This window comes from Bufo bufo, chromosome 6 (assembly GCF_905171765.1).
Source record: "Bufo bufo chromosome 6, aBufBuf1.1, whole genome shotgun sequence".
Lineage (NCBI taxonomy): Eukaryota > Metazoa > Chordata > Amphibia > Anura > Bufonidae > Bufo > Bufo bufo.
In genome coordinates this window covers 342,325,371-342,340,290 of record NC_053394.1, presented here as the reverse complement: position 1 = coordinate 342,340,290, position 14,920 = coordinate 342,325,371, and the positions used below count along the sequence as shown (strand labels likewise).

At 47.7% G+C, this 14,920-nt stretch overlaps 1 protein-coding gene across 1 annotated transcript in view; it reads right to left on the bottom strand.

The window, feature by feature from the left end:
* The window catches only part of DLGAP4 (DLG associated protein 4), a 146,091-nt gene extending 133,069 nt beyond the window's left edge, over positions 1–13,022 (bottom strand). The window contains exons 1-2 of the mRNA XM_040434917.1: positions 12,024–13,022; positions 10,975–11,186 (exon numbers count right to left, since the gene is read on the bottom strand). Of these exons, the coding sequence (XP_040290851.1) occupies positions 10,975–11,186; positions 12,024–13,022 (1,211 nt within the window). The remainder of the gene's footprint in view (positions 1–10,974; positions 11,187–12,023) is intronic.
* Between the last annotated feature and the right edge of the window lie 1,898 nt (positions 13,023–14,920).

The following is a 14,920-nucleotide window of genomic DNA, read 5'->3' as shown; positions in this document are numbered from 1 at the left end:
ACCAGTGGGGGTGTGGGGGAACAGAAGCAGCAGGAATGGGACATATGTCAGTTCCGTGGTACCCGCAAAAAGATAGAATATGTTGTATTATTGTGTATTTTACAGACAAGGATAGGACTGTTCTATAGAGGCCAGGGCGGTACGTTCCGCAAAATGAGGAACTCACACGGCCGGACCACAAAACTGGCTACGGCCATGTGCATGAGTCTTTAATGGTAGGAAACCTCTTTAAATGTGGACAATGGAGGAACATAAGAGATATGGTTGATGTGTTAAGTTGGTGTAGGCAATTGTATTTAAATAATAGTAGAACAAAAGTGTTATGATTTAGCTTTTTTAGGTTTATTATTCTTTTTAGTACTTTTTTATATCTGTAGGTTGCATTGTTCAATATTCTTCTAATATATTGAGAAATAAAAAAAAAAGAAGATTTTATAGGTTTGAGGAGGACACATTATGTTGGAGACTACATTTAGAAATGCAAAAAAACATACATTGTGGGGGTGTCACAGTCTAAGAGAATAAAACATGAGTGTCATACACTGGTGGACCAGTACAGTTCAGTATGTTGTAAGGAAATGCAAGGACATTGTGTGCCTCTCTATAGTTACCATACAACGGCTCTTCCTAAAGATGGCCATCCACATTCAACTAAAGTTGATAAAAATGGACGATTTCAACCACAACAAATGTCCACCAGGTGAAATTTACAATGAACGACCATTAAAGAGATTTTCCCATCTCAGACAATGGGGGCATATTGCTAGGATATGCCCCCATTGTCTGATAGGTGCAGGTCCCACCTCTGGGACCCTCACCTACACTGAGTACGGAGCCCGGAAAGTTATGGAGGTGCACAGCGCATGCGCAGCCGCCCTCCATTCATTGCGCTGGCTCAGCTATTTCCGTCGGCCCCATAAAAATGAATGGCAGCGGTGGCTGCGCAAGCGTGGTGTCCTCCTATTCACTACTACGGGGAGTGAGCTTGGTGGTGGCCGGACCCCGCTAAACTCTGAGTTTTCTGGCCGCCACCTTCCCTGCTCCGTTCTTGGTGTAAGTATGGGTGCCAGAGGTTGGACCTGCACCTATCTGACAATGGGGGCATATCCTGGGAATAACCCTTTAAAGATCCACAAACAGAAAGATCATTCATCCTTGGCATGGTGTCATGAACTTGTATGGACTAAAATGTGTATGGCTCCACTGATGGAAGATCACTCGCCATTCATTCAATGGTTCTTCAACCACCAACCTCTCTGATGTGTATGGCCATCTAAAGGGTTAGTCCCATCTCAAAAATGTATCTGCAGGGTATCTAAAAGGTGTGGGTCTCAACTCCCACCATCTTGAGAATGGGAATCCCTTGAACACCATCAATGGACAGGTAGTCGCTCATGTGCTACTCTCTCCATTCATGTCTATGAGGGTTCTGAAAGTAACGAAGTATGGACTGGAGTGTTGTATTAAAAATTGCCTTTTTCATTGTTAATTTGTGTACTTGCTGCATATTTAAACAGATCTCACCAGCATGTTCTGCCCCCCCTTCTCTCTGACAGCCACCATTATATGATATATAAGATGCCATGTTAAGGCTACATTCACACGACTGTATGTGTTTTGTGATCTGCAAAAAATATGAATGCCGTCCTTTTGGCATCTGTATTGCATCAGTTTTGTTTGCGGATCCATTGTAACAATGCCTATCCTTGTCTGCAAAACGGACAAGAATAGGACATGCTCTATCTTTTTAGGGGCTACAGAAAGGACAAATGGATGCGGACAGCACACGGTGTGCTGTCCACATTAAAATGAATGGGTCCTCATCCAATCCGCAAAAAAAACGGAACAGACACAGAAACAAAATGCGTCCATGTAAATGTAGCCTAACCCTGTTAACCCTGTAACCCTTTAATCCGAAGCGCCAGATTAAACTCCTGCTCCTGGAATGCAGCAGAAGCAGGTTGGGTCCCCAGCTGCTAGTGACAGCAGGTGACCCCGAGGAGACGACATCAGCAGTTTATTACCGCTTCTGCCTTCACTTCTGCTCGGTGCATAGTGCTCAGTGAATAGAGGAAATGGCTTTTTCTCAGGGGCATAGAAGAGTTTGCGTCTGTTTTCCTTTGTAATTGTGTCTCCTTTGGGCGCCCCAGTAACAGTTAAAATGCAAGTGCAAAAGGCAAAATAAAAAAAAGTGTCAGTGCCTCTTGGGAGACATATGTGCCAAAAAATAAATAACAAAAAAAAGTTTAAAAATATAATAAAATACTAATAAGATTTAAAAAAAAAATCGCCCACAAAACTATACATATTATTTGTGTAAGGGGCTTACGGTAGTACAGTGAAGAGCCCTGGGAAAGCAGGGAATGAGTGCAGTCGGTTGTGGTGTGCCGAAACCGAGGGTGAGGTAGGCCTGAGAAAGAAGAGGGCCTACCCAAGGAAAAGATATGGAAGAAATGAGTTGTAAATGAGTGGAGTGGTGGGAGGGTCAAAAGCTCAGACCTCAATGATGCAGGAGCCAGGTAAGGGGAGTGCCCTAAATAGGCTGGAGGCGGACCTCAGCCCCTCCCACAAATCCAGGCAATCTGCCTTAATACTTGTGTAAGGGGCTTACGGTAGTACAGTGAAGAGCCCTGGGAAAGCAGGGAATGAGTGCAGTCGGTTGTGGTGTGCCGAAACCGAGGGTGAGGTAGGCCTGAGAAAGAAGAGGGCAAAAATGGAAATAAACCAGTTTATTGTAGCCAATTGATGTATCAATAGCTTGACCCGACATGTTTTGGAAAGCCACTCTTAACTCTTGTGTTGGATTGGGAATGTATTGCGCGTAAGCGGATGACTCCCAGCGCCCCAATTCCCTGATGACATGAGTGAGGATGTTGGCACTGGAGGCCGTGAACGTGGCTCCAATGCGAAAGGAGTGCCCTGAGTAGTTCGCTGCGTTGAGGCCTAGTTGTGTGAGGGATGACCCGGCATGGGTCATGAAGGTGGTAGTGGTGAGTACCGAACCATGTAGTTGAAGTAGCGGTTGAGAGGGTAGAACTTGTGACGCTGATTGTAAGCATCCAGGACCCTGACTGGACACCATCTGTTGTGCGTGGGGTAATATGAAATGTTGACGGGTAAGTGCTGACTATTCTTGGAGTGAGGTAAGGACAGGATGTAGTGAACCATGTGTTTTGACAAGTGGGAGACAAGAAGACAAGGTGAGGTTCGGGTCGTGGAGGCTGTAGTGAATTTCCCGGAACTCAGGAATCCGTAGAAGGCCAAGTAAATTGCCGTTTTGATGATGGAGTTGGTATCTGTTTCAAGAGGCGTGGCGTCCAGTAAGTCGGATAATGCTTTGAAGATATGATTGATTATGGGTAGCCTCTGGGCTGGACGTGCGGGTTCCGTTTCCTGAATACCTCTGAGTATGGATTTGATCTGGTGCGAGGACATGAAGCTGATGTTATTGGGGTGTATGATTAGCATATGATGTTGAAATGCCAGTGAGATATAGTTTGATGGTGTTGTATGACATTTGAGTTTGAGGTGGCAAAAAGAAGACAACCCCGGAAGAGACATCATGACAAAAGGGTGCGTGATGTTGTGTTCCAACAGGGACCTGTTGAATAGTGTGAACGCTCTGTTGTATGTTCTATGTGTATTGTCTGATAGTGCTAAGTGGGACAAAGACTGGCTATGCCGCATGATGCCTTCTAATCCAGAATGAGCTGTTTGAAATGATGGAGTGATGGAGGCCGTGGGTGACGCTGATGAGAGAGCTTGATGAAATGCCTGAAACTTGACGCGAGACAGATTGTCAGCTGCCGTATTGCACACCCCCCGGGACATGGAAACAATGTAAGAAGAAATCATTGCAAGCGGCCAACCAAGGAAGTCTCCGCAGAAACCTCACAATTGTGAGAGATTTGGAACGATCCTGTTGATGAACTGGCAGGTCGTATGGTTGTCGGAATAGCACCGGACCGACATGTTTGCCCATGAATGACCCTACGCTACGGCAGCCGCCACGATGGGGTAGACCTTGAAAGCGCTGAGGCAGTGGAGAATCCTTCCAAACCCCGGACCGCAGGAGGCCAGCTGCCCCACAGCCAATCGTTCCCAAAAATGGCCGCGAAGCCTGTGGTAGATGCCGCATCTGACCAGATAGAGGGGGAAGAGTCCGACGGCTGAGGGAGAAACAAGCTCCCACCATTCCAGGTGGACAGAAATCTCCCCCACATGCCCAGACCTGCCGCAGCGTGGGCATCCAGGGACAACCTGTGCGAGTCGTGTAGGAAAAAAGGGAAGAGGTGCAGAAGCCGTGATATAAATGAGCGACCCTGAGGTGGATGCGCATGGCAAAGATCAGGGAGCCCAGCAGGGACTGCAGTTCTTTGCGGTTGCCGGTGCTGAGTTGAAGGTAGTTGTCTATGTGGGCGAGAATGTCCTGGATCTTCCCGGATGGCAAACTGGCTTGCATTGAGGCTGAATCCAACTGGGTACCCAGGAAAGGTGATGACCGTGTCTGGCCCTTCTGTCTTCTTGGTGGCGATGGGTACCCCAGGTTCCTCCTCCGGTATTATGTGCGCCGGGCTGACTTCTTGGTCCTCCAGGCTAACGGTCGACGTGATCACTGGCAATCCGGCCGGCGCCGGTGCCGCTGCCGGCCCTGCCAAGGAGAGGGTCGCGGTGACCGATTCCAGCCTCTCCAACCTGGCGTTGACTTTAGACATGGATGACATTTAGAGAGGACAGCATGGTATGTATATCCCCTGTGCTGGACTGGCTAGGTCCTTCCCTTGCCTCCCTGTTATCGATTGGCGTGCGCAGCAGCCGGAAAAACTCTGCTTTCCTCGCCGTGGCGGGGAAGGGAACAAGCCGTCACCTTAACTCCGTCGTTATGCGCGGGATTGTCCAGGATCTGATGGGTGCTGGACTGGCTAGACCGTCTCCCTGGGTAGCAGTGACGGATCTAGCAGGGGTGCCAGGTAGGGAGAAGTTCTCTATCCCTTCCAGAGACATGGTAAAACAAAACAGTTGATTAGCTTGGGGAAACACAGGATCGTGCTGGCAAGCTAGCTAGGCCGGAAGGCGAAAAAATTATACTTGCATGGTGACAGATGAGGCCCTGCTAATTTGCCAAGCGGCTTGAGAGGCTCTACCTATGATTTGGCGCGAGGGGTTAATGAGGCCACTTGTGGTAGTGGCAGGAGCGTTGGCCTCTCGGTGACTGTAAGACAGGACTAGGGGAAGGGAGTGACAGGTGAGGCCCTCTCTATGCAACACGCGAGGCGGCTTACTAACGAGGTGGCGCGTTGGGCGGGTGCCTCTGTACGTTTGAGGCGGGGTGTCGGCCTCGCGGGACCACTAACTGCTGGCGAAGCCAAGAAGGGGGTAACCTAGTGGGATGATGGTGCCCCTAAGCCAGCACGCTGACCCTAACGGGATCATTCGAAATGTAAGGAAGACTTTTGTTAAATGAGCAGGTGAACGTACCTGGTGGTAAGAAAAAATTCTCCGGATACATGGTAGTGCAAAATACAATATAGGTTGACCGCCTGAAAAAGGGGGAGGGTAGACATAAAATAGTGTGATGAAATGTGACAATGTACATGGAACATATGCATGACCCGGAGGATCATGACGGTTGTTCATGAAATGATAGCTTGCGCCTGGTGTGAGAAGAGACCAGCGCGTGGCGCATGACCGTGCACAAGTGGGAATGTGCGTTTTGCAATCCAATGGAACGTATTGGTCTGTGTCCTTTAATTATTATTATTTTTTTTTTTGGTGACCAGCTGATATCTCTTCCCCCCCCCCCCCTTTTTTTTTTTTTTCTTTTCTTTATTAGTAACCAGACGATAACTCCTCCCCCCTGTTTTTTTTTTTTTGTTTTGTTTTTAATTATTGTGTGGGGCTGCTGGGGTGATGTTTGACTTTGGAGGGGCGTGCTGGAAGCCCCCCCTGCAACCTGCGCAGGAGGGGCCCCCTGTGTGTCCGGCGCCCCCTGAGCTTTTGTTGGGGCTGCTGGGGTGATATATGACTTGGAGGGGCGCGCTGGAAGGCCCCCCTGCCGTCCGACGGCGGCCCCCCGCATCAGATGCGGCGCGCACGGTCGCCGGGACACCGCGCACGCGCCGACGGAATCGCCGCGCATGCGCAGAACCCCGGCCGCGCATGCGCAGACCAGGCACCAGGACGCGGCCGGGCGCCATCGGCCGCGTGGCAGGAGGAGCGGTAAAACAGGCAGGAGGCGGTTGGGAGGGGATGTCTGTGCAGCGGTCAGCCCAGAGGAGGTTGAAATGAATAGGGGGTGTGCCGGTTGCACCGCCCCTGGCCCCTGTAGCTGCGCACGTGAATACATGGGGGGGGGCCATGAACGTTGCTGGCGAAGTTAAGTGAATCATGTGGATCATGCTTGGAAGTTTATGTGATTGTTTGTAAGGAGTAACATTTTGGAGCATATGAAAATGAAAAGCCATTTATTTTGACCCCATTCGTCCGGAGTCCCCCCACGGCCGCCGGGACACCGCGCATGCGCCGTCGAAATCGCCGCGCATGCGCAGAACCCCGGCCGCGCATGCGCTGACCAGGCACCAGGATGCGGCCGGGCGCCATCGGCCGCGCGGCAGGAGGAGCGGCAAAACAGGCAGGAGGCGGTGGGGAGGGGATGTCTGTGCAGCAGTAAGCCCAGTGGAGGTTGAAATGAATGGGGGGTGTGCCGGGTGTACCGCAGCTGGCCCCTGTGCTGTGTACATGAATACGAGGAGGGGGGGGGGAGGAGGGCATGAATGTTGGATGTTGAGGGGTGAAATGAAATAACCAGAAATGGGGAATGGGGCTGGAACCATCAGGGAGCTGACCGGAGTGACGGTCCTGTGGGGAGACGCCAGAATAGGCATGAGCAATGAGCTGCCGGTGATTGCTGCGAGAAGCCGTGACATGGGTGCAGCGTGTGTGATATAAACAACAGAAATGGGGGATTGATCCAGGCACCATTGGCCGCCTGCTGCAGAGCTGTTGACCGAAATGGTGGTACGGTTTGTGAACAAATGCGCATGAACAGGTGTGACAGAAATGAATACTGGTGACTTTGTATGAAAACCGTGACATTGGTGCGCATTGATGAAAATGAAATGAACCGGTACAGGGGCAACCGTGAGGCCCTGCCTGTACCGTATGAATGACTCATACGCATTTGTGCTCCTGCAGCCGTGCACATGAACATGAGGAGGGGGGGGGGGGGGGCATGAATGTGGGTGATTGTGGGGTGATATGGACTGAAAAAGAAATGGGGAACGAGCCTGGAACCACAGGGATGCTGACCGCAGTGTTGTTTCTGTGGGATTGCTTGAACAAGACATGACAAAATGAGATGCTGGTGACTGTGAGAAATCCGTGACATTAGCGCAGCGTCCATGAAATGAAATGAAACAGAAATGGGGGATTAGGCCAGAAACCATTGCCGCATGCTGCAGAGGTGTTGACCGGAATCGTAGTACGGTGTGGACAATTGCGCATGAACAAGGCGTGACAGAAATGAATACTGGTGACTTGTATGAGAAAAACCGTGACATTGGTTCAGCGTATGATGAAATGAACCGGTACAGGGGGCAACCGTGAGGCCCTGCCTGTACCATATGGATGACTCAGAAAACCACTGCCTGCATGCCGCAGGGGTGTTGACCGGAGTGGTGATACGGTGCAGATAAATTTATGTATGAACAAGACATGACAGAAATGAAATGCTGGTGACCTGGGCGAGAAAGCTGTGACATTAGTGCAGCGTTTGGTGAAATGAAATGAACAGAAATGGGGGGTTGCCCAGGAACGACTGCATGCCTGCCGCAGGGGTGCCGACCAGAATAGTGGTACGGTGTAGACAAATTTGTGCATGAACAAGGCGTGACAGAAATGAAATACTGGTGACTTGTACGAGAAAATAGTGACATTGGTGCAGCGTATGATGAAATGAAATGAACCGGTACAGGGGGCAACCGTGAGGCCCCGGCTGCACCGTATGGATGACTCGCAGTTTAACGGGCAAACGTGACACACAGTGAACCTGAGTAAAGCCGGAAAAATAGAACCGATATGCTCCAAATCCAGAACTGATGGCAACGAAAAACTCCCAGAAAATCAGCGACTCGCAGGCAACTCTCCAGACACTCCACAAGCGACCTCCTCTCTCAAAAGCTCAGACCTCAATGATGCAGGAGCCAGGTAAGGGGAGTGCCCTAAATAGGCTGGAGGCGGACCTCAGCCCCTCCCACAAATCCAGGCAATCTGCCTTAATACATATCAAAATCACCAACACAAAATAGGGAAACTATTGTAATAATTTATTTTGGTGTCAGTTTGCATACTTAAAGGATATTGTGGAGAATATTATCTATTGTGGGAAAAAATGACATTTACATTTATTTTACACAGTTTTCCCCAAATAAAACTATAAAAAGAAGCAAAATCATTAAAAAACATAATAAAATTGTAATAATTTATTTTGGTGTCAGTTTGCATATTTAAAGAATATAGAGCTATATTGTGGGAGAAAAATGACGTTTTAATTTTTTTCCCACAGTTTTCCCCGAATAAAACAATAAAAAGAAACAAAATCACTAAAAAAAAATAATAAAATGCCCAATGTGTCACGTAGTAAAAAAAAAAAATTATAATAAAAAAACAAAAATATTTTGATAGTCCAACAAATAGAAAAGTTACAACCATTAAATTATTATGTTCAGGCCTGGTCAATAAGCATTGAAATTGTAGCATACACGCAATAACATCTTATCTAGTAACTTAAGTAGAAAATATACTGTAGATGAGGGCAGCAGTATTACCCCTTGGTCACCACTGAGGGGCACTATATTCACAAGCAAGAATCAATAAGATCAGTTTCCTCTTACATGCTTTAGGCAGCCTGGGACTGGGGCCCACCAGAGGAAATAATTCTGAGGGCCCACCTGATGTATATATGGATCTTAAGGCCCCTGTTTTTATTAGAGGTCCAATCATTGTCGGATTGGGGTACTTAGGGCCCACCAGTGTAACTGATTCTGGGGGCCCACCTTAAGGCTCCTGCACACAAACTTATTTTTTTTCTATGTCACTTCACTTAAATTGGGCCGCAAAAAAAATGACTCTGTGTGCATTCTGTGTCTGTATGTCCGCATGGCCGTTCTGCAAAATGATAGAACATGTCCTATTATTGTCGGCATTACAGACAAGGATAGGATTGTTCTATTAGAGGCCGGCTGTTCTGTTCCGCATAATGTGGAATGCACACACCCGGTATCCATGTTTTGCAGGTCCGCAATTTGCAGACTGCAAAACATCCAACGGTCGTGTTCATGAGCACTTACAGTGATAACAGAAATATTAAAGATGAAGTATGATGGCAGACATTCACAGCAAAATGCACAAACATACATGTGGCAGAATTTACACATATATGGATATCCTGCACTTAAAGGGAACCTGTCACCAGGATTTTGTTTAAAGAGCTGAGGACATAGGTTGCTAGATGGCCGCTAGCACATCCGCAATACCCAATACCCAGTCCCCATAGCTCCGTGTGCTTTTATTGTGTAAAAAAAAACCTATTTGATCCATATGCAAATTAACCTGAGATGAGTCCTGTACGTGAGATGAGTCCAGCGTGAAGGAGCCCAGCACTGCCCGCATCCTCAGAATCTCCTCCTTGCTCCCCGACGTCAGAAAGCTAGAGCGCCGTAATCTCGCGATGCGCGAGCTAGTGCATGCGCAGTTCCTTCCCTAAAGCTGATGCCAGCACAGGGAAGGAACAATATGAGGACACTGCGCATGTGCTAGCTCGCTTGAAAACCTGGACAACCCCTTTAAATCCTCCACCATTCCACCAGTATCTCTTTACATTGCAGCAGTGATGCCTGTAAATACGGACTACCATCACTGCCGCCATGTAAACCATCCGTGTCAATACTGGAGAATGTGACGCACTGTGCAGAATTTTTCAGTCATAAGTCCAACCCTATTTGCAGGTCATAACCTTTAACAAAGCCCAAGCAAAGGTACTAGAGGAGCAACGTGAGCAAAGGGAACAAAACAGAGGGTCATAACTGAAGCAGAGACATTAGGGTCACCTGAGGCAGGGTAGTAGTGTGGGTCCTGGAGCAGGGATAACTGGAGAAGAGGCAATATTAGCAGTGCATTTAGAGTGGGGGCATCTGGAGCTGGGGCACTAATGGGGGTGCACCTAAAGCTGAGGCATTAGGGTTGCCTGAGGCAGGGTAATAGTGGTGATCCTGGAGCAGAGGTATTAGGGGGGTAACTGGAAAAGATGCAATATTATGGGTGCATTTAGAGTGGGGGCATTGGGGGGTATCTGGAGTTGGGGCACTTATGAGGGTGCACCTAAAGCAGAGGCATTGGGGGGACCTGGGGCAGAGTCCCCCCAATGCCACTGAACTCTGCAGAGAGCACCACACATTCATAGAACTGTGTCTGCTATAAACAAATCCCCTATTTCCCCCTTACAGTCTCCTACAGCTCACTACTGTCACACACCTGAGAAATCAGCCCAGCACCGCAGACTAGTCCTTCTCTCCAGCAGCCAGTTTTCTGACAGCAGGGAGGGCAGGAGAATGGCCAGACATGTTCTCTCCTCCTTCACTGCCAGCAGCTGGGAAGTTTAGAAGATACTGCGGGGCCCCCTGTACAGTTTACACCAGTAGGAGGCTGCATCACTGTGCCATGCTACAATAATTATCTCTCCTGAGAAACAATAGAAATAATTACTCTTCCGTCTTATCTCTGGGCGCAGGAGACTGGGGGCCCACTGAGGAATCCCCTCCCGGGTGGGTCAGTCCGAGCCTGGGTCCAATATTGTCAGAGCTTGGGCCCACCTGAGGATCCTCTGGTACTCTGGTGGGCCAGTCTGACCCTGGATTTAGGTGTCTGTCTAAATTTGGGACAGTAGTAAAAAAAAAAGGGAAAACAACTTCTAGGTACCTCTGTGTGGTGCTCTGCTCACTTAGTGACTGTTGTGTGGCCTTGAGGTAGCTCTGCCTCCTTGCTGCAGTTTTGGGGGAAGGTTGGGGGCTCCCTTCTGAGTCTTCACTGTCCGCATCACCCATAGCTTTAATGTAGCTTCCACTGCGCATCCGTCGACATGGGATGTCATCATCCTTGCATGGTGCTCCAGACCACTCTCCACCCGGCACCTATAAATCAAATATATAGTTGACAAAGATAATCTAGATATTGAACAAATAAATACATTTACTAAATCTTTACATTTTTTCCTCAGTGCTAAAGTGGCCAGAAATAAAATAATCATAACCATAGCAACCAATCAGATTCCACCTTTCATTTTTCAGAGCTCCTATGGAAAATAAAAGGTGGCATCCAATTGGTTGCTATGGGCAACTGAGTCATTTTTCCTTTTCACCAGTTTTGATAAATCTCCCCGTATTTTGGCCAAAAAGGGAAATGGATGAATACTATGGACATTCAAACATGTTCTCTCTAAGAGGGTTAGTAGATATGGGTCCATCCGACAGATATGGAGCAGTTTATGTTGGGGGGAAGCTAAAAAAAAGGAAAGTTGAACCCGTCGGATTTGTTTTCCCCACGAAAGCCTGGTCCTCAGACTGAGCCTGAGTATTTCAGTATTTTTGGACTTTATCCAGTGGACTCTCTTTTGTATTTGCTTGGCTGCTATGGAATGGGTAGGTGAATGGATAAATAGGGGGCCATACTAATCCAGCCTACTGATTTTGGTAATTTTCCCTGAGAAGCTAAGCATTCAGAGCTATATGGATAGTATTGATATTAGGCAGCATTTCACAGCCTGGAATAGGTCCTGTGTATTAATAGATAAAACGTAATCTTGTCAAAAATTTATAACACAAGGTTATGGTATTTTGTTTTTGCAGCTAGATACAAAACATCTGTTTATATATACATTGTGCCCTCTAATTTTAGCTGAATGCCTAAAAAGCCTACTTTTTGGTCTCATTTTTATCAGTAATGCTCTCATTTGAACCCTGGTCACCTACCTGCAGATACTGGTAGCTAAGATCCTGGTGACAAGACTTTGACTTGAGCAGTGCTTTGTCTATGGTGCCAGATGCCTTCTGACATACATCTCGGGCATGACTTAGTGTTAGTGTTGACCACGAACCTCTTTTGAGTGATGATGTTGAACTAGCGGGGACCACCTCACGAGGTGTAGGCAAAGGGGACAAAGTAAGTGATGGGGGCTGGAAGGGCGTGAACTTGAGGTCATTATTGCTTTTAGATGCTTTCAACATGCTCTCACTGATAGTATTATATCCACTTAAGAAATGTCGAGTTCCATGATCGGGGCGCCTTCCAAGAGTCATCATGCCCGCTGGGTTGCGGTAACTGCCTGTATCACTATCCAAATTGTCATCCGAACTCCACCATCCAGAAACTCCACCGCTTCGAGCCTGGCCCTTACCATCCCCCTTTCCACGTTCTTTACTTTTACTACGTTTTGTTCCCTTGGCATCGTCTGATGACCCTTTCTTGCCATTCACACTGGCCCTTCCACCACCCTCAAGAGACTGTGACTTTGCAAAGAGTTTTTGCACAGAGTGGACTAGATGACGGATGCGCCCAGGGCTTTCGCTGCGGTCCTTTCCCTCTGGGGCTTGCCTTTGGAACTGAAGTGTACTGAAGCCATCTCTGTGAATGGGCAACTGCTTTTCAAACTGGTCCAGGAGGCTGGCAGGAAGGCGGTTGATTTTGGCAGGAGGTGCATGTGGGGTCGGATATGGTGGTGTCTCCTCAGGAGGTTCATAATGGGAATTAAAGTGAATACGAGGAAAGGTGCTACTGTTTGAGAGCTGGTTGTTGAGGGGATACAGGCAGTCAGGGTGTAGGGAGTTGTCAGGGTATCGAGGTTCTGGTGGATAGGCCTCAGTAGAACTGATTAGGTAAGGTGTCCGTTCTTGTTGAACATACAGGGTGTCTGAATGAGAGTCCAGGTTCCCGGACAGGTGCCGGCTACGGGTGTCCCCCAAACCCTTCATTGCAGTCGGCACCTGCAGATCATCTCGTCACAGGTTGCTAATTTGGATTTCTGAAGCCCTGAAAAAAAACAAAACGTGCTTGTTACTATGGACCAAAAATACATGACCTGAAATCTTCTGCTGATTACAAACAGGGTATGGATTATTCTTGTTTCTGGTCTAACATTGTTTAGTGTTCTTCTGTCATCCGCTTATCCAGATACCCTTTGGGAGCTCCTCCTAATACCATTCCCTCATCATTTGCGATAATAATTCTTCCCTTTGTTCAGCTGTCCTTCAGATTGACTATAATATCACCACTGATTCCTCCCTCTGTGCCCTAAACTTTTATATCATTCATTACACAAGCTTGTATATTATGGTGTTTTGCCAGTATCTTTTTCTACACCCCCCCCCCACATGAATATCCAAGACCATATTCTTCACCTTCTCTTCTTACCATCTCTCCGTCTCTTCATGTATCATACTATCACTGTCCTTGTGACTGTCCCTCTATTCTTCTATCCCTTGGCTCAGGATTAGAGATAAGAACACTGTCAGAAATTACAGTTTCTCCCTCCTCACCCCCACTCATGTTTTAAACAACATAAAAGTGGACGGGAGGGAGAGGAGCCAGACCCAGTACAGCGGATCATAGACGCACAATCCTAGGGACTTAATCAGGATATTAATCTTTTTGGTTTAACCTTTCTCATAGTGTTGCACTGCTATCACCAATTCTCTATCAATACCCAGCCATCTTGCACATTGCTGTTTCCTCGCTCTTGTACAGTTCTCTCTAGATCTATGCCACTTTCGCTCGCAGATATGCCGCTATCTATCACTCTGCCAGTGTCTATAATCTTCATAGCCTGACCTCTAGTTCCTCTCTGTCATTGACACAAATCTACAATCCTTACCAAAAACGTTCTCCTTTTTTTATCCCAATCCCTGATTACATCCTTAAAATTTGATGATTAATAATCTTAAAGGGGTATTCCTATGTCAGACATTGATGGCATATCGTTAGGAAACACTGTCAATGTCAAATAGGTGCTGGTGCCACCTCTGGGACCCGCTCCTATCTCCAGAACAGGGCCCCCAAAGTGAATAGAGAGCAGCCACACATGCCTAGCCCTCCTCCATTCACGGCTGTCTTGGCTATTTCCGGCAGTCCCATAGCAGTGAATAGAGAGGTGGCCACATTTGGTGTACTCTACATTCAATGCTATGGAACTGAAAATAGCTTACCACATGCGAGTGAGCTCGGCTGTTTTCGGAACTCCCATAGCAATGAATGGGGGGCACACCGAACATGCGCCTTATGTTCTCCTTTCATTCGGGGGCCACAATCTTGAGATAGGAGCAGGTCCCAGACGTGAGACCTGCACCTATCTGATATTGATGGCATATGCTAGTGTTATGGATGAAATACCCCCTTAATGCCTCAGCGTCTCACTAACATGGAAGTCTACCCTATTCCATTCTGCCTGGGACCAAAAAATTTAAGCGGCCTCCAGTTTAGGGATACGTTGCTTAAAGCAGCCCCCTAATAGATCATGTTCTGAGAAATACTCCCATAGAAAACATAGCAAATCAGCTAGGGGATTGTCCAGGGTGGATATTGACAACATGGGGCCCCTGTGCAAACCCCCCCCCCCCCCCCAAAAAAAACCTTTTTCAACTGACAAGGTGCTAGCCATGTAGTATACCTCATTCATAACTCTCCATAAAATCCTTCACAAATGTGCGATCATCATTTGTGAGCCATGGGTGACAATGAGTATAGTATCTTATATGTGATCTGATAGTGGAGAGCATTCTTTTTATAGGTGGAAGTGGGCCCCATGACTGTGCAGTGTATGTACGCTTCTGTGATGATCTATGGCATTGATGCCCGGCTGGCTGCTGGGAGGCCA